Source organism: Oncorhynchus clarkii, chromosome 23 (assembly GCF_045791955.1).
Source record: "Oncorhynchus clarkii lewisi isolate Uvic-CL-2024 chromosome 23, UVic_Ocla_1.0, whole genome shotgun sequence".
Taxonomy (NCBI): domain Eukaryota; kingdom Metazoa; phylum Chordata; class Actinopteri; order Salmoniformes; family Salmonidae; genus Oncorhynchus; species Oncorhynchus clarkii.
The window spans coordinates 28483755-28507492 of record NC_092169.1 but is presented as its reverse complement, the minus strand read 5'-3'; the positions used below and the strand labels follow the sequence as shown (position 1 = coordinate 28507492).

The window sequence follows — 23738 nt, the reverse complement described above, 5'->3', positions numbered from 1 at the left end:
GGAGACTCTGTCCATAGGACAACAATCAGTCGTATATTGCACAAATCTGGCCTTTATGGAAGAGTGGCAAGAAGAAAGCCATTTCTTAAAGATATCCATAAAAAGTGTCGTTTAAAGTTTGCCACAAGCCACCTGGGAGACACACCAAACATGTGGAAGAAGGTGCTCTGGTCAGATGAAACCAAAATTGAACTTTTTGGCAACAATGCAAAACGTTATGTTTGGCATAAAAGCAACACAGCTGAACACACCATCCCCACTGTCAAACATGGTGGTGGCAGCATCATGGTTTGGGCCTGCTTTTCTTCAGCAGGGACAGGGAAGATGGTTAAAATTGATGGGAAGTTGGATTTAGCCAAATACAGGACCATTCTGGAAGAAAACCTGATGGAGTCTGCAAAAGACCTGAGACTGGGACGGAGATTTGTCTTCCAACAAGACAATGATCCAAAACATAAAGCAAAATCTACAATGGAATGGTTCAAAAATAAACATATCCAGGTGTTAGAATGGCCAAGTCAAAGTCCAGACCTGAATCCAATCGAGAATCTGTGGAAAGAACTGAAAACTGCTGTTCACAAATGCTCTCCATCCAACCTCACTGAAGCTCGAGCTGTTTTGCAAGGAGGAATGGGAAAAAATGTCCGTCTCTCGGTGTGCAAAACTGATAGAGACATACCCCAAGCGACTTACAGCTGTAATCGCAGCAAAAGGTGGCGCTACAAAGTATTAACTTAAGGGGGCTGAATAATTTTGCACGCCCAATTTTTCAGTTTTTGATTTGTTAAAAAAGTTTGAAATATCCAATAAATGTCGTTCCACTTCATGATTGTGTCCCACTTGTTGTTGATTCTTCACAAAAAAATACAGTTTTATATCTTTATGTTTGAAGCCTGAAATGTGGCAAAAGGTCGCAAAGTTCAAGGGGGCCGATTACTTTCGCAAGGCACTGTAACCTGAAACAGTGTCATTCATCACTTGTATCAAACTTTATAATAGCAATACATCTCTGGTGTCTTCGGCATCGGTCAGTTTAATAACGAAATGTTGAAACTCCCCTGGGCAGTTTAAAGATACAGTAACAAATTATGTTGATACACCAGTTCACTAGCAGACTTACGTATATATTATGTTCAAACCCCAGCTCACAAGTTCTTTGACATAGTTAAAGAAAAATTCTTATGCTTTTCAACAATGTCAAATATATTACATGTTTTTCCTCCAATCGAGCCATCTTCACAGATTTTAGAGATATACTATGAGATGGCAAAATACCCTTTACTCACTCATGACAAACTGTTGACTGACCAAATACTAACAACGTTTATATTCATTCACATTAATTAATCTGATAAAATGAATAAAGTTCTCCTGGAAAATACTGACTTGATAGATATTAACATATGGGCACCTGCAAATCATGTTAGTGAGCCACCAACTTTGCAATGGGCTTCTGTAATGTAATGGGATCCAGCATAGCATGGCAGTAGAAGAACAGGATTGTATAAGATAGTCCATTATGCTGATGATTGGGGTCTGTAAAATTCTTCTTTATGCTTGAATGACTTGACTAATAATTTTGGGATTAAGTTTGACAGCTCCGTAGAGCTCATCCACTGTCCAGCTTTTCAGAGGTCCATCATTTATATTAGTGAGACAGGCATCTCCAGCATTTCTAGAGCTTGTCAGATAAGTCACATATGAGCTTAAAATGTATTTTGTGGGATTAAATCTGGCACATTTAGAACGTGCATGTGATTAGGGAGTCTAGAACCGTGCTATGATTTAAGAATTTCTTGATGTGAACTTTCAGCCAATGTAACGCTCGTCAGAAGAAGTGGACCAAGGCGCAGCGTGTTCATGATACTTTATTTAATCTGAACACAGAACAAAACAACAAAAGAACAACGAACGTCACGTTCCGTAGGCTACGCAGAGCTAACAAAAAACAACATCCCACAACCTAAGGTGGCAAAACAGGCTGCCTAAGTATGATTCCCAATCAGAGACAACGATAGACAGCTGTCCCTGATTGAGAACCATACCTGGACAAAACATAGAAACCCAAAACATAGAAATAAAGAATGCCCACACCAATCACACCCAGACCAACCCAAATAGAGACATAAAAAGTCTCTCTAAGGTTCGGGCGGAGTCCGCACTCCAAAAGGTGCGGACTCCGGCTGCAAAACCTGAACCTATAGGGGAGGGTCTGGGTGGGCATCTATCTGCGGAGGCAGGTTCTGGTGCGGGACGTAGACCCCGCTCCACCTCTGGCTCAACCCACTTAGGTGGCGCTTCTGGTGCGGGGATCCTCGTTGCCTACCTCGGACTGGGACCTTCTCCGCAGGCCCCGGACTGGGAAACTTCGCTGCCGGCCCCGGACTGGGGACCCTCGTTGCGGGCCCCGGACTGGGGACCGTCGCTGGGGGCTCCCGACTGGAGACCGTCGCTGGGGGCTCCGGACTGGAGTTCGTCGCTGGAGGCGCCGGACTGGAGTTCGTCGCTGGAGGCTCCGGATTGGAGGCCGTCGCTGGAGGCTTCGTGCCATGACCCATCACTGGAGGCTTCGTGCCATGGATCATCACTGGAGGCTTCGTGCCATGGATCATCACTGGAGGCTTCGTGCCATGGATCATCACTGGAGGCGTCGTGCCATGGATCATCACTGGGCCATGGAGACGCACTGGAGGTCTGGAGAGCAGAGCTGGCCAAACTCGTCCTGGCTGGATGCTCACCCTAGCCTGGCAACTGCGGGGCGTTGGCACAGGACACACTGGGCTGTGAGAGCGCACCGGAGACACTGTGCGTAGAGCCGGCGCAGGATATACTGGGCCGAGGAGGCGCACTGGAGGTCTGGAGCGTAGAGCTGGCACCACCCCTCCTGGCTGGATGCTCACCCTAGCCCGGCAACTGCGGGGTGCTGGCACAGGATGTATTGGGCTGTGGAGACGCACCGGAGACACACTGCGCAGAGCCGGCGCAGGATAACCTGGACCGAAAAGACGCACTGGAGGCTAGATGCGCTGAGACGGCACCATCTGTCCTGGCTGGATGCCCACTCTAGCCCGGCGTGGGGAGCGGGAATATAGCGCACCAGGCTATGAGTGCGCACTGGAGACACACTGCGCAGAGCCGCATAACATGGGGCCTGCCTAGTCACTCTCTCCTCATGGTAAGCACAGGTAGTTGGCTCAGGGCTATAACCTGACTCCGGCAATCTCCCCGTGTGCCCCCCAATTTTTTTTTGGGGGGGGGGGGCTGCCTCTCGGGCTTCCGTGCTAGCCGTGTCCCCTCGTAACGCTGGGCCCCTTTTCTAGCTGCCTCCGCCTTCCTAGCTGCTTCCACCTGTTCCCATGAGAGGCGATCCCTTCCGGCCAGCATCTCCTCCCACGTCCAGGATCCTTTGCCGTCCAGGATGTCCTCCCATGTCCAGTTCTCCTTACCACGCTGCTTGGTCCGTTTATGGTGGGATGTTCTGTAACGCTCGTCGGAAGAAGTGGACCAAGGTGCAGCGTTGTACGTGTTCTTTATTTAATCTGAACACCAAACAAAACAACAAAACAACAACGAACTTCACGTTCCGTAGGCTACGCAAAGCTAACAAAAAACAACATCCCACAACCTAAGGTGGCAAAACAGGCTGCCTAAGTATGATTCCCAATCAAAGACAATGATAGACAGCGAGAACCATACCTGGACAAAACATAGAAACCCAAAACATATAAATAAAGAATGCCCACCCAAATCACACCCTGACCGACCCAAATAGAGACATAAAAAGGCTCTCTAAGGTCAGGGCGTGACAGCCAAGAAGCAGGGAAAAATTATTTTTGTAATTATGGCTCATTTGGTTTAGATATTTACAAGGAAAACCAATCATGAAGTACAATTTAAAAAAACATTAACCACTGGGCATTCATCTCTAAACATGATGAAGCAAAACCATCAATAAATGCCAAATGTTACGGTGCGTGAATGAGGACCCAAAAGCGAATTAACTTAAACAGAGCTTCTTTAATTACCAAACATAGGTAGGCTCAGACGGACCGGCAGATTCCGACAGGACAAGACAAGGTTACAGCAAACATGACGACAGTCTGGTTCAGGCATGAAACACAACAAACAAGAATCCGACAAGGACAGGAGCAGGAACAGAGAGAGATATAGGGACCTAATCAGAGGGAAAAAGGGAACAGGTGGGAAAAGGGGTGACGAGGTGGTTAGGAGGAGACAAGGCACAGCTGGGGGAAAGAGGGGGAGAAAAGGTAACCTAACAACGACCAGCAGAGGGAGACAGGATGAAGGGAAAGGACAGAGACAAGACACAACATGACAGTACATGACAGTACCCCCCCACTCACCGAGCGCCTCCTGGCGCACTCGAGGAGGAAACCTGGCGGCAACGGAGGAAATCCTCGATCAGCGCACGGTCCAGCACGTCCCGAGAGGGAACCCAACTCCTCTCCTCAGGACCGTACCCCTCCCAATCTACGAGGTACTGGTGACCACGGCCCCGAGGACGCATGTCCAAAATTCTACGGACCCTGTAGATGGGTGCGCCCTCGACAAGGATGGGGGGGGGGGGGGGGAAAGACGAGCGGGGGCGCGAAGGACGGGCTTGATGCAGGAGACATGGAAGACCGGGTGGACGCGACGAAGGTATCGCGGAAGAAGAAGTCGAACTGCGACAGGATTAATGACCCGAGAAATACGGAACGGACCAATGAACCGCGGGGTCAACTTGCGAGAAGCCGTCTTAAGGGGAAGGTTCTGAGTGGAGAGCCAAACTCTCTGACCGCGACAATATCTAGGACTCTTAGTTCTACGCTTATTAGCAGCCCTCACAGTCTGCGTCCTATAACGGCAAAGTGCAGACCTGACCCTCTTCCAGGTGCGCTCGCAACGTTGGACAAAAGCCTGAGCGGAGGGGACGCTGGACTCGGCGAACTGAGATGAGAACAGCGGAGGCTGGTACCCGAGGCTACTCTGAAAAGGAGATAGCCCGGTCGCAGACGAAGGAAGCGAGTTGTGGGCGTATTCTGCCCAGGGGAGCTGTTCTGACCAAGACGCAGGGTTGCGAAAAGAAAGACTGCGTAAGATGCGACCAATAGTCTGATTGGCCCGTTCTGCTTGACCGTTAGACTGGGGGTGAAAGCCGGAAGAGAGACTGACGGAAGCCCCAATCAAACGGCAAAACTCCCTCCAAAATTGAGACGTGAATTGCGGACCTCTGTCCGAAACGACGTCTGACGGAAGGCCATGAATTCTGAAAACATTCTCGATGATGATTTGTGCCGTCTCTTTAGCAGAAGGAAGCTTAGCAAGGGGAATGAAATGAGCCGCCTTAGAGAACCTATCGACAACCGTAAGAATAACAGTCTTCCCCGCTGACGAAGGCAGTCCGGTGACAAAATCTAAGGCGATGTGAGACCACGGTCGAGAGGGAATAGGAAGCGGCCTGAGACGGCCGGCAGGAGGAGAGTTACCGGACTTAGTCTGCGCGCAGACCGAACAAGCAGCCACGAAACGACGCGTGTCATGCTCCCGGGTGGGCCACCAAAAACGCTGGCGAATGGAAGCAAGCGTACCCCGAACGCCAGGGTGGCCGGCTAACTTGGCAGAGTGAGCCCACTGAAGAACGGCCAGACGAGTAGGAACGGGAACGAAAAGAAGGTTCCTAGGACAAGCGCGCGGCGACGGAGTGTGAGTGAGCGCTTGCTTTACCTGCCTCTCAATTCCCCAGACAGTCAACCCGACAACACGCCCCTCAGGGAGAATCCCCTCGGGGTCAGTGGAGGCTACTGAAGAACTGAAGAGACGAGACAAAGCATCAGGCTTGGTGTTCTTAGAGCCCGGACGATAAGAAATCACGAACTCGAAACGAGCGAAAAACAGCGCCCAACGCGCCTGACGCGCATTAAGTCGTTTGGCAGAACGGATGTACTCAAGGTTCCTATGGTCAGTCCAAACGACAAAAGGAACGGTCGCCCCCTCCAACCACTGTCGCCATTCGCCTAGGGCTAACCGGATGGCGAGCAGTTCGCGGTTACCCACATCATAGTTACGTTCCGACGGCGACAGGCGATGAGAAAAATACGCGCATGGGTGGACCTTGTCGTCAGAGAGGGAGCGCTGAGAAAGAATGGCTCCCACGCCCACCTCTGACGCGTCAACCTCGACAACGAACTGTCTAGAGACGTCAGGTGTAACAAGGATAGGAGCGGATGTAAAACGATTCTTGAGGAGATCAAAAGCTCCCTGGGCGGAAACGGACCACTTAAAGCACGTCTTGACAGAAGTAAGGGCTGTGAGAGGAGCTGCCACCTGACCGAAATTACGGATGAAACGACGATAGAAGTTCGCGAAGCCGAGAAAGCGCTGCAGCTCGACGCGTGACTTAGGGACGGGCCAATCAATGACAGCTTGGACCTTAGCGGGATCCATCTTAATGCCTTCAGCGGAAATAACAGAACCGAGAAATGTGACGGAGGAGGCATGAAAAGTGCACTTCTCAGCCTTCACAAAAAGACAATTCTCTAAAAGGCGCTGGAGGACACGTCGAACGTGCTGAACATGAATCTGGAGTGACGGTGAAAAAATCAGGATATCGTCAAGGTAAACGAAAACAAAGATGTTCAGCATGTCTCTCAGGACATCATTGACTAATGCCTGAAAGACAGCTGGAGCGTTAGCGAGGCCGAAAGGAAGAACCCGGTATTCAAAGTGCCCTAACGGAGTGTTAAACGCCGTCTTCCACTCGTCCCCCTCCCTGATGCGCACGAGATGGTAAGCGTTACGAAGGTCCAACTTAGTGAAAAACCTGGCTCCCTGCAGGATCTCGAAGGCTGAAGACATAAGAGGAAGCGGATAACGATTCTTCACTGTTATGTCATTCAGCCCTCGATAATCTATGCAGGGGCGCAGAGACCCGTCCTTCTTCTTGACAAAAAAAAACCCCGCTCCGGCGGGAGAGGAGGAGGGGACTATGGTACCGGCGTCAAGAGCTACAGACAAATAATCTTCGAGAGCCTTACGTTCGGGAGCCGACAGAGAGTATAGTCTACCCCGGGGGGGGGTGGTTCCCGGAAGGAGATCAATACTACAATCATACGACCGGTGTGGAGGAAGAGAGGTGGCCCTGGACCGACTGAACACCGTGCGCAGATCGTGATATTCCTCCGGCACCCCTGTCAAATCACCAGGCTCCTCCTGTGAAGAAGAGACAGAGGAAACAGGAGGGATAGCAGACATTAAACATTTCACATGACAAGAGACGTTCCAGGAGAGGATAGAATTACTAGACCAATTAATGGAAGGATTATGACAAACTAGCCAGGGATGGCCCAAAACAACAGGTGTAAAAGGTGAACGAAAAATTAAAAAAGAAATGGTTTCACTATGATTACCAGAAACAGTGAGGGTTAAAGGTAGCGTCTCACGCTGAATCCTGGGGAGAGGACTACCATCCAGGGCGAACAAGGCCGTGGGCTCCTTTAACTGTCTGAGAGGAATGTCATGTTCCCGAGCCCAGGTCTCGTCCATAAAACAGCCCTCCGCCCCAGAGTCTATTAAGGCACTGCAGGAAGCTGACGAACCGGTCCAGCGTAGATGGACCGACAAGGTAGTGCAGGATCTTGAAGGAGAGACAGGAGTAGTAGCGCTCACCAGTAGCCCTCCGCTTACTGATGAGCTCTGGCTTTTACTGGACATGAAGTGACAAAATGACCAGCAGAACCGCAATAGAGACAGAGGCGGTTGGTGATTCTCCGTTCCCTCTCCTTAGTCGAGATGCGGATACCTCCCAGCTGCATAGGCTCAGCTCCCGAGCCGGCAGAGGAAGATGGTAGTGATGCGGAGAGGGGGGCAACGGAGAACGCGAGCTCCTTTCCACGAGCTCGGTGACGAAGATCAACCCGTCGCTCAATGCGAATAGCGAGTTCAATCAAGGAATCCACGCTGGAAGGAACCTCCCGGGAGAGAATCTCATCCTTTACCTCTGCGCGGAGACCCTCCAGAAGACGAGCGAGCAAAGCCGGCTCGTTCCAGCCACTGGAGGCAGCAAGAGTGCGAAACTCAATAGAGTAGTCTGTTATGGATCGATTGCCTTGACATAGGGAAGACAGGGCCCTGGAAGCCTCCTCCCCAAAAACAGATCGATCAAAAACCCGTATCATCTCCTCCTTAAAGTCCTGATACTGGTTAGTACACTCAGCCCTTGCCTCCCAGATTGCCGTGCCCCACTCACGAGCCCGTCCAGTAAGGAGAGATATGACGTAGGCGACACGAGCAGTGCTCCTGGCGTAAGTGTTGGGCTGGAGAGAAAACACAATATCACACTGGGTGAGGAACGAGCGGCATTCAGTGGGCTCCCCAGAGTAACACGGCGGGTTATTGATTCTGGGCTCCGGAGATTCGAAAGCCCTGGAAGTGGCCGGTGGATCGAGGCGGAGATGGTGAACCTGTTCTGTGAGGTTGGAGACTTGGGTGGCCAGGGTCTCAACGGCATGTCGAGCAGCAGACAATTCCTGCTCGTGTCTGCCTAGCATCGCTCCCTGGATCCCGACGGCTGAGTGGAGAGGATCCGAAGTCGCTGGGTCCATTCTTGGTCGGATTCTTCTGTTACGGTGCGTGAATGAGGACCCAAAAGCGAATTAACTTAAACAGAGCTTCTTTAATTACCAAACATAGGTAGGCTCAGACGGACCGGCAGATTCCGACAGGACAAGACAAGGTTACAGCAAACATGACGACAGTCTGGTTCAGGCATGAAACACAACAAACAAGAATCCGACAAGGACAGGAGCAGGAACAGAGAGAGATATAGGGACCTAATCAGAGGGAAAAAGGGAACAGGTGGGAAAAGGGGTGACGAGGTGGTTAGGAGGAGACAAGGCACAGCTGGGGGAAAGAGGGGGAGAAAAGGTAACCTAACAACGACCAGCAGAGGGAGACAGGATGAAGGGAAAGGACAGAGACAAGACACAACATGACAGTACATGACACCAAAGCCACAGAATGAGAAAGGTATCCAGACAAACTGTCACTATCTAGGGACGGCAACAGTAAATGAGCAACTTTGGAGTCCTATATTTCCATCAATCACAAATGAATCATGCTTCAAATGTAAGTATTTACCGCAAGTCATTAAAGCCACAATCTGTTATTCGTGTTCCAGTCTAGGAATACCAAACTATGCAACGACAGCAGCTAGAGTAATTGGACAGAGACTTTGTCAACAAATTTCATGTTTAAATCAAATCAAACTGTATTTGTCACGTGCCGAATACAACAGGTGTATTAGAGCTTAGTGTGAAATGCTTACTTACAAGCCCTTAACCAACAATGCAGTTTAAAGAAAATATTTACAAAAAATAAATAAAATAACAATAACGAGGCTATATACAGGGAGTACCGGTTAGTCGAGGTAATTGAGATGTGCATGCAGGTAGGGGTAAAGTTCATAGATAATAAGCAGCGTAGAAAAAGGAGGGGGTCAATGCAAATAACTGCCATTTGATTAACTGTTCAGCAGTCTTATGGCTTGGGGGTAGAAGCTGTTAAGAAGCCTTTTGGACCTAGACTTGTTGCTCCAGTACCGCTAGCCGTGCGGTAGCAGAGAGAACAGTCTATGACTACGGTGGCTGGAGTCTTTGACAATTTTTAGGGCCTTCCTCTGACACCACCTAGTATAGAGGTCCTGGAAGCTTGGTCCCAGTGACGTACTGGGCCGTACGCACTACCCTCTGTAGCGCCTTGCAGTCGGAGGCAGAGCAGTTCCTATATTAGGCGGTGATGCAACCATCACCGTCATGCTCTCGATGGTGCAGCTGTAGAACTTTTTGAGGATCTATTGGCCCATGCCAAATCTTTTCAGTCTCCTGAGGGCGAATAGGCATTGTCGTGCCCTCTTCACTACTGTCTTGGTGTGTATGGACCTTGATAGTTTGTTGGTGATGTGGACACCAAGGAACTTGAAGCTCTCAACCTGCTCCACTACAGCCCTTCGATGAGAATGGGGGAGTGCTCAGCCCTCCTTTTCCTGTAGTCCACGATCATCACCTTTGTCTTGATCTTTACCTATCTTTACCTACCAATTTTTCAACAGCATATCCTCATCATTTGCACATTTTACAGACTGTTAATAGTCTGGGAGACAGAGAACACAAAGCATTTTTGACAGTTTAATTAAGAGAATTATCCTAATGGATTTGTTACCAAAAGTAGAATGAAAAGCCTGATTATAATGGGTGAGGGTGTCAAAGATGTAAAGGCGGACCAGACAACGATGGAGGAAACTGTGCATCTTAATGTGTCATCACACACAATACGGTCTTCACCCCTCCCCTCTCTCTTATCCCCTCCTAATGTCACTGATTGCTGATTTGGAGATATTTCACCAGTGTTAGAGATGACTCAGTGGCTGTGCCATCTGGACAACCAAGCTCAAAATGGAGCCAAATTAGCATTCTATTTTCCTTCAGATTCTTATGCAACCGTCACCAGGTGCTCTCTGGCATCATGATTTATTCATTCGCAAGATGGGCCAGACAACCTTTTTCGGTGGTGGAAAGTGAACCAATATATTCAGCATGAGATCTGGGCATAAACACTTTGCCTTAAAGCACACACAACTCCATCACAGGAGGTTGGTGGCTCCTTAAATTGGGAGGACGGGCGCATGGTAATGGCTGGAGTGGAATAGGAAGAATGGTATCAAATACATCAAACACATAATTTCCATGTGTTTGATATCATTCCATTTGCTCTGTTCCAGCAACTGAAATCCATAGTTGCCTGACCTTTGGAAAGCCTGTTGTCATGACACAAGCAGAGTTCATTACAGGCTTGTAGAAGGCATTGTTTGAGACATGGCCACATATATCTCTATTGGGAGGTACAAAAAAAGGTTAATCCCCCATTCCCCCTGCAGAAGACTCCCTTCTTGCTCTCCTGCTGGGGAGACCAGGCTAACAGATATGCACATTTTACATTTACATTTACAGTTAGCAGATGCTCTATCCAGAGCAACTTACAGTTAGTGCATTCATTTTAAGATAGCTAGATGGGACAACCACATTTCCTCAGTTATAGTAATGAAGTAGCTATCAGCAAAGTCAGTGCTAGTGGGAGGGATCAAGTGCAAGTGGCATATATATACCAGTCAAACATTTGGACACACCTACTCATTCAAGGGTCTTTCTTTATTTGTACTATTTTCTATATTTGAGATACTTCAAAGTAGCCACCCTTTGCCTTGATAACAGCTTTGCACACTCTTGGCATTCTCTCAACCAGCTTCATGAGGTAGTCACCTGGAATGCATTTCAATTAACAGGTGTGCCTTGTTAAAAGTTCATTTGTGGAATTTCTTTCCTTAATGCGTTTGAGCCTATCAGTTGTGTTGTGATAAGGTAGGGGTGGTATACAGAAGATATCCCTATTTGGTAAAAGACCAAGTCCATATTATGGCAAGAACAGCTCAAATAAATAGTGAAACGACAGTCCATCATTACTTTAAGACATAAAGGTCAGTCAATACGGAAAATCTCAAGAAATGTTCAAGCAAAAACCATCAAGCGCTATGATGAAACTGGCTCTCATGAGGACCGCCACAGGAAAGGAAGAGCCAGTGTTACATCTGCTGCAGAAAATAAGTTCATTAGAGTTACCATCCTCAGAAATTGCAGCCCAAATACATGCTTCACAGAGTTCAAGTAACAGACACATCTCAACATCAACTGTTCAGAGGAGACTTTGTGAATCAGGCCTTCATGGTCGATTTCCTGCAAAGAAACCACTACTAAAGGACACCAATAAAAATAAGTGACTTGCTTGGGCCAAGAAACACGAGCAATGAACATTAGACCGGTGGAAATTAGTCCAAATTAAATTTTTGGTTCCAACCACCATGTCTTTCTGAGACACAGAGTAGGTGAACGGATGATCTCCGCATGTGTGGTTCCCACACAGTTGGAACTGTGTTGTTATGGTGTGGGGGTGCTTTGCTGGTGACACTCTCAGTGATTTATTTAAAATTCAAGGCACACTTAACCAGCATGGCTACCTACAGCATTCTGCAGAGATACGCCATCCCATCTGGTTTGTGCTTAGGGGGACTATCATTTGTTTTTCAACAGGACAATGATCCAACAACCCTCCAGGTTGTGTAATTGCTATTTGACCAAGAAGGAGAGTGATGGAGTGTGGCTTCAGATGACCTGGCCTCCACAATTACTCGACCTCAACTCAATTGAGATGGTTTGGGATGAGTTGGACTGCAGAGTGAAGGAAATGCAGCCAACAAGTGCTCAGCATACAGTATGTGGGGAAAAAAGCATTCCAGGTGAAGCTGGTTCAGAGAATGCCAAGAGTGTGCAAAGCTGTCATCAAGGCAAAGGGTGGCTATTTTGAGGAATCTCAAATATAAAATATATTTTGATTTCTTTAACACTTTCTTTGCTTACACATGATTCTCCTTGTGTTATTTCATAGTTTTGATGTCTTCACTAATATTCTACAATGTAGAAAATAGTCAAATAAAGAAAAACCCTTGAATGAGTAGGTGTGTCCGAACTTTTGACTGGTACTGTATATATATTTTATTTATTATTATTATTATTATATTTGTGCACTCATTCTCACATCCACAATCTATATCTAAGGGTATGTAGTTTTGACCCACAGGAGTACATCCTAAAAGGCCAAAGATAGGAAGGCTTGAGAACTTTAAACCTGCCATGGAAATCTCCCACAGTTTAACACGCCCACTGTGCTAACTCCTATCAGTTCTCATTTAGCATGATCGGGTTAGGCTAAAGGAGGACAAACTTAAGTCAAGACATCCGCTGCCCACTGGTGCACCAGGCATGTGAGTTCAGGGTTGCCGAGTTCCCAACTGTCCCCAATGTAGATGTCAGTCATTAGCTTCTTCCCCAACTGGCCTAGCTTACTGACTCATTTAAAATGACGTACACACACTGAAAATCATGAACTAGTGGATCTAGTCAAGATTGATAAACACAAACATTTGCCAGACAGGGGAAGTGCCCTCTATTTTCTATTTTAATACGGCCCATATGTATCACTGATCATGCCTAATACAGCCATAGCATTCAAAATCTTCATTAGATAGCATACACAGCTGTTAAGTTGTGGGAATGCTGTTACTAGAATTAACAGGGAGGCAATGAAGGCCAAGATGACAGCCAACTGGATCTCAAAAGGTCTCTGGAGATGATACTGTTAGTCATACAACATGAAAATGGGGACATTGGTCTGCTGTGTAAAAGATGGCACAGAAAAGTATTGGAGCCAGATCAATGTTCAGTCCCCTGGAGGAACTACGAAAGATAAAAATGAGTGGGTTTCATTTTTCAAAATTAAAGGCCTGTAAGAATTCTGTAGAACACATGAAACCTAATTTGGAAGAAGTATTATATTGCACACAGATATGATCTCTCAGATTGAATGAAGGGGAAACTTGCGGTTCAATGCGTGATTAAGTGATCCAATTTCCACCTGAAAAGCTTCCAAGTTTAGGAGCTGTCATGTCCCGTCCATCATAGATTTCCAAGGAATCCCAATTGTGCTCGGTGGCAAAGCTCATCACCTGGATCTGCAAAATAAATTTAAATAAATAGAGTGACAAATATGATGTACCTGCATTCTCTCTGAAAGGACAAGCATTTGTAATGGTTAGTTGAGAGACTGATGTTTATTATTGGGAGGAAGTTTTCTTTCCGGCTAAAGCATTATAAACATAAACCCAGGATTTATACTGTGCCTTTGTAAGAAATATTTCAGAAAAAAAGTTGTTCTCATTGTGACACGATCAATAGCGATAAGAATGCAGCTGTCTTTGTGTATGCTTTTAAACTCCTTCTGTTGGCAGCAGGTCAAATTTAAACCTACGTAGCCAGTCTAATTTTATTTTCTTCTCAGTAGGATGACTGGCGGTTAAAATGTGCTACAGCCTGTCACTCAAAATACATTTTCCCTATCTTCTCTCTGTCAGAGTAACTTATTGCTTTTGATGAGTTCAAACCTGACCCTTTTGTACTTGCCTGAATCCCAGCTCCTTCGGTGACAATGATTTTCCACACACAGTTCAAGCTGTTCCCATAGGGTTCTGGGAATCCCGGGGAGAGGATTGTGCCTCTTCTCTCTGTCAGATTACCGCTGCATGGAACTGGGGAGCGAAACAGAGGGGAAATTAAAATCACACTGAATGGGGCACATGCCAGGTTCCTGTACCCATGGTGAGACAAGACAACCAGGGTAAATTTGAATAATTTCTATGCAGTACATTACTGTGACTAAAGAATCACCTCACTCACCAATATCTTAGTATGTTTATGGTAACTTACCAATGTAAAAATAATTACATATCTATTACATATTCTGTATGTTCTTAAAGAGAAATTCCACCACATTTCAACCTCATATTCATTATTATTTCAAGCACCATACTGATGTCTACAACAGTGCATTCCTATGTTTTGTAGTAATTAATAATCTCAAGCCCCATACTGGAGTCTACAGTTGTGGCCAAAAGTTTTGAGAATGACACAAATATACATTTTCACAAAGTCGCTGCCTCAGTTTGTATGATGGCAATTTGCATATACTCCAGAATGTTATGAAGAGTGATCAGATGAATTTCAGTTAATTGCAAAGTCCCTCTTTGTCATGCAAATGAACTGAATCCCCAAAAAACATTTCCACTGCATTTCAGCCCTGCCACAAAAGAACAAGCTGACATCATGTCAGTGATTCTCTCGTTAACACAGGTGTGAGTGTTGACGAGGACAAGGCTGGAGATCACTCTGTTATGCTGATTGAGTTCAAATAACAGACTGGAAGCTTCAAAAGGAGGTTGGTGCTTGGAATCATTGTTCTTCCTCTGTCAACCATGGTTACCTGCAAGGAAACAGGTGCCGTCATCATTGCTTTGCACAAAAAGGGCTTCACAGGCAAGGATATTGCTGCCAGTAAGATTGCACCTAAATCAACAATTTATTGGATAATCAAGAACTTCAAGGAGAGCGGTTCAATTGTTGTCAAGAAGGCTTCAGGGAGTCCAAGAAAGTTCCGCAAGTGCCAGGACCGTCTCCTAAAGTTGATTCAGCTGCGGGATCGGGGCACCACCAGTACAGAGCTTGCTCAGGAATGGCAGCAGTCAGGTGTGAGTGCATCTGCACGCACAGTGAGACTAAGACTTTTGGAGGATGGCCTGGTGTCAAGAAGGGCAGCAAAGAAGCCACTTCTCTCCAGGAAAAACATCAGGGACAGACTGATATTCTGCTAAAGGTACAGGGATCGGACTGCTGAGGACTGGGGTAAAGTCATTTTCTCTGATGAATCCCCATTACGATTGTTTTGGGCATCCGGAAAAAAGCTTGTCCGGAGAAGACAAGGAGAGCGCTAACATCAGTCCTGTGTCATGCCAACACAGTAAAGCATCCTGAGACCATTCATGTGTGGGGTTGCTTCTCAGCCAAGGGAGTGGGCTCACAATTTTGCCTAAGAACACAGCCATGAATAAAGAATGGTACCAACTAGAGGTTGACCGATTAATCGGAATTGCCGATTAATTAGGGCCGATTTCAAGTTTTCATAACAATCGGAAATTGGTATTTTTGGGTGCCGATTTGCCAATTAAAAAAAAACAAAAAAAGTGATTTATTTTTATTTTTGTATACCTTTATTTAACTAGGCAAGTCAGTTAAGAACACATTCTTATTTTCAATGACGGGCTAGGAACAGTGGGTTAACTGCCTTGTTCAGGGGCAGAACGACAGATTTTCCCCTTGTCAGCTCGGGGGATCCAATCTTGCAAACTTACAGTTAACTAGTCCAACTATTTAATGCCTCTCTCTCTCTCTCTCGTTGCACTCCACAAGGACACTGCCTGTTACGTGAATGCAGTAAGCCAAGGTAAGTTGCTAGATAGCATTAAATTTATCTTAGAAAAAACAATCAATCATAATCACTAGTTAACCTGTTGGATCTCTAGGGGCGCTATTTCATTTTTGGATAAAAAACGTTCCCGTTTTAAGCGCGATATTTTGTCACGAAAAGATGCTCGACTATGCATATTCTTGAAATTTTTGAAAGAAAACACTCTGAAGTTTCAGAATCTGCAAAGATATTGTCTGTAAGTGCCCCAGAACTCATTCTACAGGCGAAACCAAGATGATGCGTCAAGCAGGAAATGAGCAGAATCTCTGAAGCTCTGTTTTCCATTGTCTCCTTATATGGCTGTGCTTGCGCAAGGAATGAGCCTACACTTTCTGTCGTTTCCCCAAGGTGTTTACAGCATTGTGACGTATTTGTAGGCATATCATTGGAAGATTGACCATAAGAGACTACATTTTCCAAGTGTCCGCCTGGTGTCCTGCGTGGAATTCGGTGCGCAAACGCCAGCTGCTTGTACTTTTCCATTTGATTGAGGGGAGAAACCATGCTTCCACGAACGATATATCATTGAAGAGATATGTGAAAAACACCTTGAGGATTGATTCTAAACAACGTTTGCCATGTTTTCAGTCGATATTATGGAGTTAATTTGGAAAAAAGTTCGCGTTTTGAGGACTGAATTTTCGTTTTTTTTTTGGTAGCCAAATGTGATGTACAAAACGGAGCTATTTCTAATACACAAATAATCTTTTTTGGAAAAACTGAGCATCTGCTATCTAACTGAGAGTCTCCTCATTGAAAACATCCGAAGTTCTTCAAAAGGTAAATGATTTTATTTGAAGGCTTTTATATTTTGGTGAAATCTTGCGTGCTGGATGCTAACGCTAATGCTAACGCTAAATGCTACGCTAGCTAGCCACTTTTACACAAATTATTGTTTTCCTATGGTTGAGAAGCATATTTTGAAAATCTGAGATGACAGTGTTGTTTACAAAAGGCTAAGCTTGAGAGATGGCATATTTATTTCATTTCATTTGCGATTTTCATGAATAGTTAACGTTGCGTTATGGTAATGAGCTTAGGTCTGTAAATAGAATCCCGGATCTTTGTGTATTAGACATAGCTCCGTTTTGTACATCACATTTGGCTACCAAAAAAAAAACGAAAATTCAGTCCTCAAAACGTGAACTTTTTTCCAAATTAACTCCATAATATCGACTGAAAACATGGCAAACGTTGTTTAATTGACAGCATGCCAGGGCGGATTGCAGAGGTCTTGAAAAAGAAGGGTCAACACTGCAAATATTGACTCTTTGCATCAACTTCATGTAATTGTCAATAAAAGCCTTTGACACTTATGAAATGCTTGTAATTATACTTCAGTATTCCATAGTAACATCTGACAAAAATATCTAAAGACACTGAAGCAGCAAACTTTGTGGAAATTAATATTTGTGTCATTCTCAAAACTTTTGGCAACGACTTTAAATATGTGAAAATGACGCATTTATACTCATTGTAGAATAATAGTGAAGACATCAAAACTATAAAATAACACATATGGAATCATCAACACAACTGATTGGCTCAAACGCATTAAGAAGGAAAGAAATTCCACAAATGAACTTTTAACAAGGCACACCTGTTAATTGAAATGCATTCCAGGTGACAACCTCATGAAGCTGGTTGAGGGAATGCCAAGCGTGTGCAAAGCTGTCATCGAGGCAAAGGGTGGCTACTTTGAAGTATCTCAAATATAAAATACATTTTGATTTGTTTAACACTTTTTGGTTACTACATGATTCCATGTGTTATTTCATAGTTGTGATGTCTTCACTATTATTCTACAATGTAGAAAATAGTCCAAATAAAGAACAACCCTTGAATGAATAGGTGTGTACAAACATTTGACTGGTACTGCATATTGAATATATAAATATATAAAGTTAAAGTCTATTTTAACCACAGATCGTATAAACGTGGTGTTGGAGATAATTAATATGAGGTTGAAAAGTAGTGGAAATGTCCTTAAATTAATCTCCACAAATGTGACTGCTTTGAGGAGGCTTACCAGCACAAGAGGGCACAGTATCATTCCACTGGGCTAGCGCGTTGGGGACCGCATTGCATTTGATGGCTTTGGATCCCTGTAGCAAATACCCTGGGTTGCACTCAAAGCGAACAACGGAGCCTGCGGAGAACTCGGACCCAATCCGTCTGCCATAGCGTGGCTCTGGGACAGAGCTGCACTGCGTGTTACTGGTGCGAGGAACAGCTACAAAGAAAAGAGTACCTAGTGTTTTTAACACCTAGATGTGTGTTAACACAGGGAAATTACAGTACAATGTGATAGTGACATATGATTTGTCATTATGGACATATGAGACATTTTAGAATGACCCAAATGTATCATCAGCCATATATATATGTTTTACCTTTATTTAACTAGGCAAGTTAGTCAAGAACATATTCTTATTTTCAATTAATAGCCTAGGAACAGTGGGTTAACTGCCTTGTTCAGGGGCAGAACAACATATTTTTACCTTGTCAGCTCAGGGATTTGATCTTGCAACCTAGTCCAATGGTCTAACCACTAGGCCACCTGCCACCCCAAAATGTGTGGCTAATGCATTAATTAATAATGCATTACCATGTGTTATCACTGTTATTCAATCATGAACATTTAGAACACCAAGGCATGGAAGATGACAATGAAACCAGATGTACTGTATATCTGATATTCAAAACATGATTGGGTACAATCTGTACTACAGTACATAAAAAAAAGTATGTACCACTGCATCGCCTTGCCCCCTCTTATCTGACAGACATGCTCGTTCCATACAACCCAGTGAGGGCGCTCTGCTCCCAAGGAGCCAGTCTGCATATTGTACCTAGATGCAGAACCATCTAGGTTCTGCATCTAGGTTCAACCCCTCAGTTATGGAACAGCTTGCCCTGTCAGGTAAGAGGGGCAGTCACCATTGAGGGTTTTTAAAACACATTTAAAAAACAACCTTTTTAGCCTGGCCTTTAATCAATTATTATGTTAGACGTCCTCTGTGTTTAGTACTTCCTCTTGTTTGCCTTTACTTTATTTTATGTAAAGTGTGTTGAGGTTTAAAATGCACTTGAAATAATTTTTGATTTGACTTATTAAAACAGTCTGCGTTCTCATAAACTGTTTTATAAAAAAGCATTAATGCATAGCATTTTTTTTAAACTTTAGGTTAAATTCAAGTCCCTGAACTGAATAATAGCTTGGTTTGCGCTGTGCCTGTGTTCATCTAGACCTGATTCAAATACTATTTCATCTCTGTGGTATACCTTGGTGCCATATTTGAGGCCTTTACTGTTGGGCTGATATTGTGTCTAATATTTCTAGATCTGTACAGGAGCAGAGAATGCTCTGCAATCATCACTTGGATGCCTCCATGTACCAAAACAACTGTCCTAACTGTCAGGGAGTATTTTTCAAACACCCTTCAGCGCAGTACATCATCAAACAGTGAAGCAAGAAAACTGCAGACATAGTAAGCATGCTCTGGCAAACACTGTACAGTGTGTAGACATGCTCAAATTCCTTCATGAAAGATTAAGATCTGAGATCATCCATTTTTATAAGCCAGCTAGATGTTTAAAAAGTTCATGTGATTCACACTGCTTAGTTATTACAACTTTCACAGAGAGAAATTGCTTGATACGTCCTAAGGGTGGGCTATCTGCATCTGGAGAGAATCTCTAATTGACACTGAAATAAAGTAGGAATGACACCAAAAGCATCATTGGAATTATTGAGTCCAAAAAGATTGAGTAAAAAAAAAGTGAATTCGTACTCCATTCTAGAAACGTTTTATAAAACGTGGGTTTCTATTTTATATATTCATGTGTGACATTTTCTATTGATTATGCAAGAGAGGGAATCCTTGAATATTAAATGTGACACTTTCAACATACTTTCAACACTATCTGTACGGAGGTTGTGAGCCCTTCTACTCCTTGCCTACTACAGTAATGCAGATAGAAATCCCTTTTCCCATTACATTCCCTGCGCAGCTGTAATGATTAGAGGACTGGCCCCCCTAGGCTGCCATGGGGCAAGAGAGATAACGGCAAACCCCCTGAACAGCCTGACAACCATGAGAACATTAGTATTACTACAGTACGTACACATACCTTGGTAAACAAAGTGGAAACCCCTGGCAGAAGGACCATTCTTTGCAGAGAATCGTACCATAATTTGGTTTGATGTGGCCAGGGGCAAGGTCTCTCCTACAAAAGAAAGGATAAAAATATGAAAATATACAGTTTTTTTTTAAACAGTATGTTCACTTACAGTGATAACCATCTGAAGCCAACATTGCTCTTTCTTGATATCCCCGACCCTTCTTGTGTGCTATACGTAACAATACCTAGGCTGCATGATGAAAAGCTTCTTAAAAAAATATACCAGCTCACATTCAAACGCTTGATGGGTAAATATCATGCTGTTAGTAGTTTAACTTTGAAGTATTATGTATGCAGTAGAGAACTATTTTAATAATTAGGGGGCGAACAAATTGTTATCAATAATGACAACGTTGGACAAGGAAACAACTTTTTATACATAATAGTAGGCCTGAGTCTTGAAATTTTTCATCAGCCGTGATGAATGAGCTGGATGAAGAAAACATGGTAGAGAGTGTTTTCTTAATGGCTTGAACTTATTTGAAAGCCATGACATTTGAAAGCCTATAATAAGGTAGAGTAGCTTATTGTGGATGTGGCTAATGTAGGTGGCTAATCAGGCTCCATTTAGGTGAAAACACCCAAAGCATTATGAACCTGTATGATGTAATGTACCATTATAATTCAAATGTCACCATGAATAGACAGGGAAAACACAAGTTATTTGTTGACAGAAACCCAGAGAAGATTAGTGTGCACATCTTGGACATGTCAGAGGTAATTCATGTGTTAATTCATGTGTTATCTAATTTAGTAATAACCTTTCAATTTACATTTTCTATAGGACTCCACCAGGGTTGGGGCGTAACCGATTACAACAAACTGTAACTGTAGTCCGTTACATTACCAGCAAATATATTGTCCGATTTCAGATACTTTTGAAAAACTAGATGATTTTTTGGAGGATTACTTTTAAATTCAGTTTAGGAGGTTTGTGATAATTTTTGTTGTTGTTGATATACTTCTCTGTTTTCTCAATGACATTCAAATCAGCATTGAAAAAAGGCACAAATTTAAGTTTGTTCCACCTGAGCGAGTCTGACCAGAAGTCAGAGACCACATGACACACCAAATGGGTTTAGGAATAGGCTTTTGTAGGCTACAGTCCAAGCTATGTCTTCCAATGGTACGACTGCTGTCGGCAACCAAAGATTATCCATCCTGAAAAAAAAGTTTGGAGGAAAGGATGACAGAAGTGGTGTAGTCTACGGCGATAAGGATATCACTTATCATTGCTATCTACATAGCACATTGATGTGAATCACACTGCTGCTCTCATTTAGCTATTTGCGCCTTACGGATTGTCGATGTTGTGGATAGCTCATTGTTTTTTTCATTGTTTTTTAAATCAGCTGACAGCCAGTGAAAAATGCGCTCTTACAACAGCTGCACAGTGCAGATCCCAGCCTATGGAATAAAAGTGCGGCTTTTATTGCTCAATGTAATTCATGCTGATACATTTTTTTTTATCCATAGGCTTCAAGGACACGTTCAAACTTGTACACTTTTGATAGACTAAAAGAGGCAACCTGTAGTTGCGACATACATTTTTGGAAATATATATATTATATATACACTACCGTTCAAAAGCTTGGGGTCACTTAGAAATGTCCTTGTTTTTAAAAGAAAAGCTATTTTTTTTGTCCATTTAAAATAACATCAAATTGATCAGAAATACAGTTTAGACATTGTTAACATTGTAAATTACTATTGTGGCTGGAAACGGCAGATTTTTTATGGAATATCTACTTAGGCGTACAGAGGCCCATTATCAGCAACCATCACTCCTGTGTTCCAATGGCATGTTGTGTTAACTAATCCAGCTGAAAACTGTTGGTCTGATTAAAGAAGTGTCACGTTCTGACCATCGTTCGTGTGTGTTTTCCTTGTTTTAGTGTTGGTCAGGACGTGAGCTGGGTGGGCATTCTATATTATGTGTCTGGTTTGTCTATTTCTATGTTTGGCCTGATATGGTTCTCAATCAGAGGCAGGTGTTAGTCATTGTCTCTGATTGGGAACCATATTTAGGTAGCCTGTTTGGTGTTGGGTTTTGTGGGTGATTGTTCCTGTCTCTGTGTTTTGTTGTCACCAGATAGGCTGTTAGGTTTTCTCACGTTTATTGTTTTGTTAGTTTGTTCATGTTCAGTTTCTTCATTAAAAAACATGAATAACAACCACGCTGCATTTTGGTCCGACTCTACTTCAACCGAAGAAAACCGTTACAAGAAGCAATAAAACTGGCATTCTTTCGACTAGTTGAGTATCTGGAGCATCAGCAGTTGTGGGTTCGATTACAGGCTCAAAATGGCAGAAACAAATAAATGTCTTCTGAAACTCGTCAGTATATTCTTGTTCTGAGAAATTATGGCTATTCCATGCGAGAAATTGCCAAGAAACAGAAGATATCGTACAACACTGTGTAGTACTCCCTTCACAGAACAGCGCAAACTGGTGCTAACCAGAATAGAAAGAGGAGTGGGAGGCCCTGGTGCCCAAATGAGCAAGAGGACAAGTACATTAGAGTGTCTAGTTTGAGAAACAGATGCCTCACAAGTCCTTAACCGCAAAACAAATAAACAAACAAATAAATAGTACCCGCAAAACACCAGTCTCAACGTCAACAGTGAAGTAGCGACTCCAGGATGCTGGCGTTCTAGGCAGAGTTGCAAAGAAAAAGCCATATCTCAGACTGGCCAATAAAAATAAAATAATAATATGGGCAAAAGAAAACAAGACACTGGACAGAGGAAGATTGGAAAAAAAGTGTTATGGATAGACAAATCTAAGTTTGAGATGTTCGAGTCACAAAGAAGAACATTTGTGAGACGCAGAATGAATAAAAAGATGCTGGAGGAGTGCTTGACGCCATCTGTCAAGCATGGTGGAGGCAATGTGATGGTCTGGGGGTACTTTGGTGGTGGTAAAGTGGGAGATTTTTACAGGGTAAAAGGGATATTGAAGAAGGAAAGCTATCACTCCATTTTGCAACGCCATGCCATGTGGACGGCGCTTAATTGGAGACAATTTCCTCCTACAACAGGACAATGACCCAAAGAACTATGACCCAAACTATGCAAGAACTATTTAGGGAAGAAGCAGTCAGCTGGTCTTCTGTCTATAATGGAGTGGCCAGCACAGTCATCAGATTTCAACCCTAATGAGCTGTTGTGGAAGCAGCAAGTGTCACGTTCTCTTTAATGAAAGAGAAACACTGAACAAAGTATACAAAACGAACGTGACGCTATAAGACACGAGTGCTGACAGGCAACTACACAGATAATAACCGAAGCAATGGGTTAGAAGAAGCCTACATAACCAACCCATAAAGTAATATGTAACATCCATAAATGGCCAGCTATGTAAACTTTTTAACATTGATTTATCCTGCAATAGATGTGGTTCAATTGGTAACATACATTTTTGTCTTCTTCTAAGGCCTCTTAAGGGGAAAGTAATATAAAAGTAACTGAATGTAATTAGATCACGTTACTGAGTTTGGTTAATCCAAAAGTTATTTTAAAAGTTTAAAAGTTACTTTACTGATTACAATTTTGGACAATTGTTAGTAACAGATTACACTTAGAAAGTAA

The 23738-nt window shown here is 43.9% G+C and overlaps 1 protein-coding gene across 1 annotated transcript in view; it reads right to left on the bottom strand.

The window, feature by feature from the left end:
* The window catches only part of LOC139381109 (CUB and sushi domain-containing protein 1-like), a 528754-nt gene that overhangs the window by 84135 nt on the left and 420881 nt on the right, over positions 1 to 23738 (bottom strand). Inside the window, exons 33-36 of the mRNA XM_071124395.1 lie at positions 20098 to 20193; positions 17993 to 18196; positions 14067 to 14191; positions 13522 to 13618 (exon numbers count right to left, since the gene is read on the bottom strand). Of these exons, the coding sequence (XP_070980496.1) occupies positions 13522 to 13618; positions 14067 to 14191; positions 17993 to 18196; positions 20098 to 20193 (522 nt within the window). The remainder of the gene's footprint in view (positions 1 to 13521; positions 13619 to 14066; positions 14192 to 17992; positions 18197 to 20097; positions 20194 to 23738) is intronic.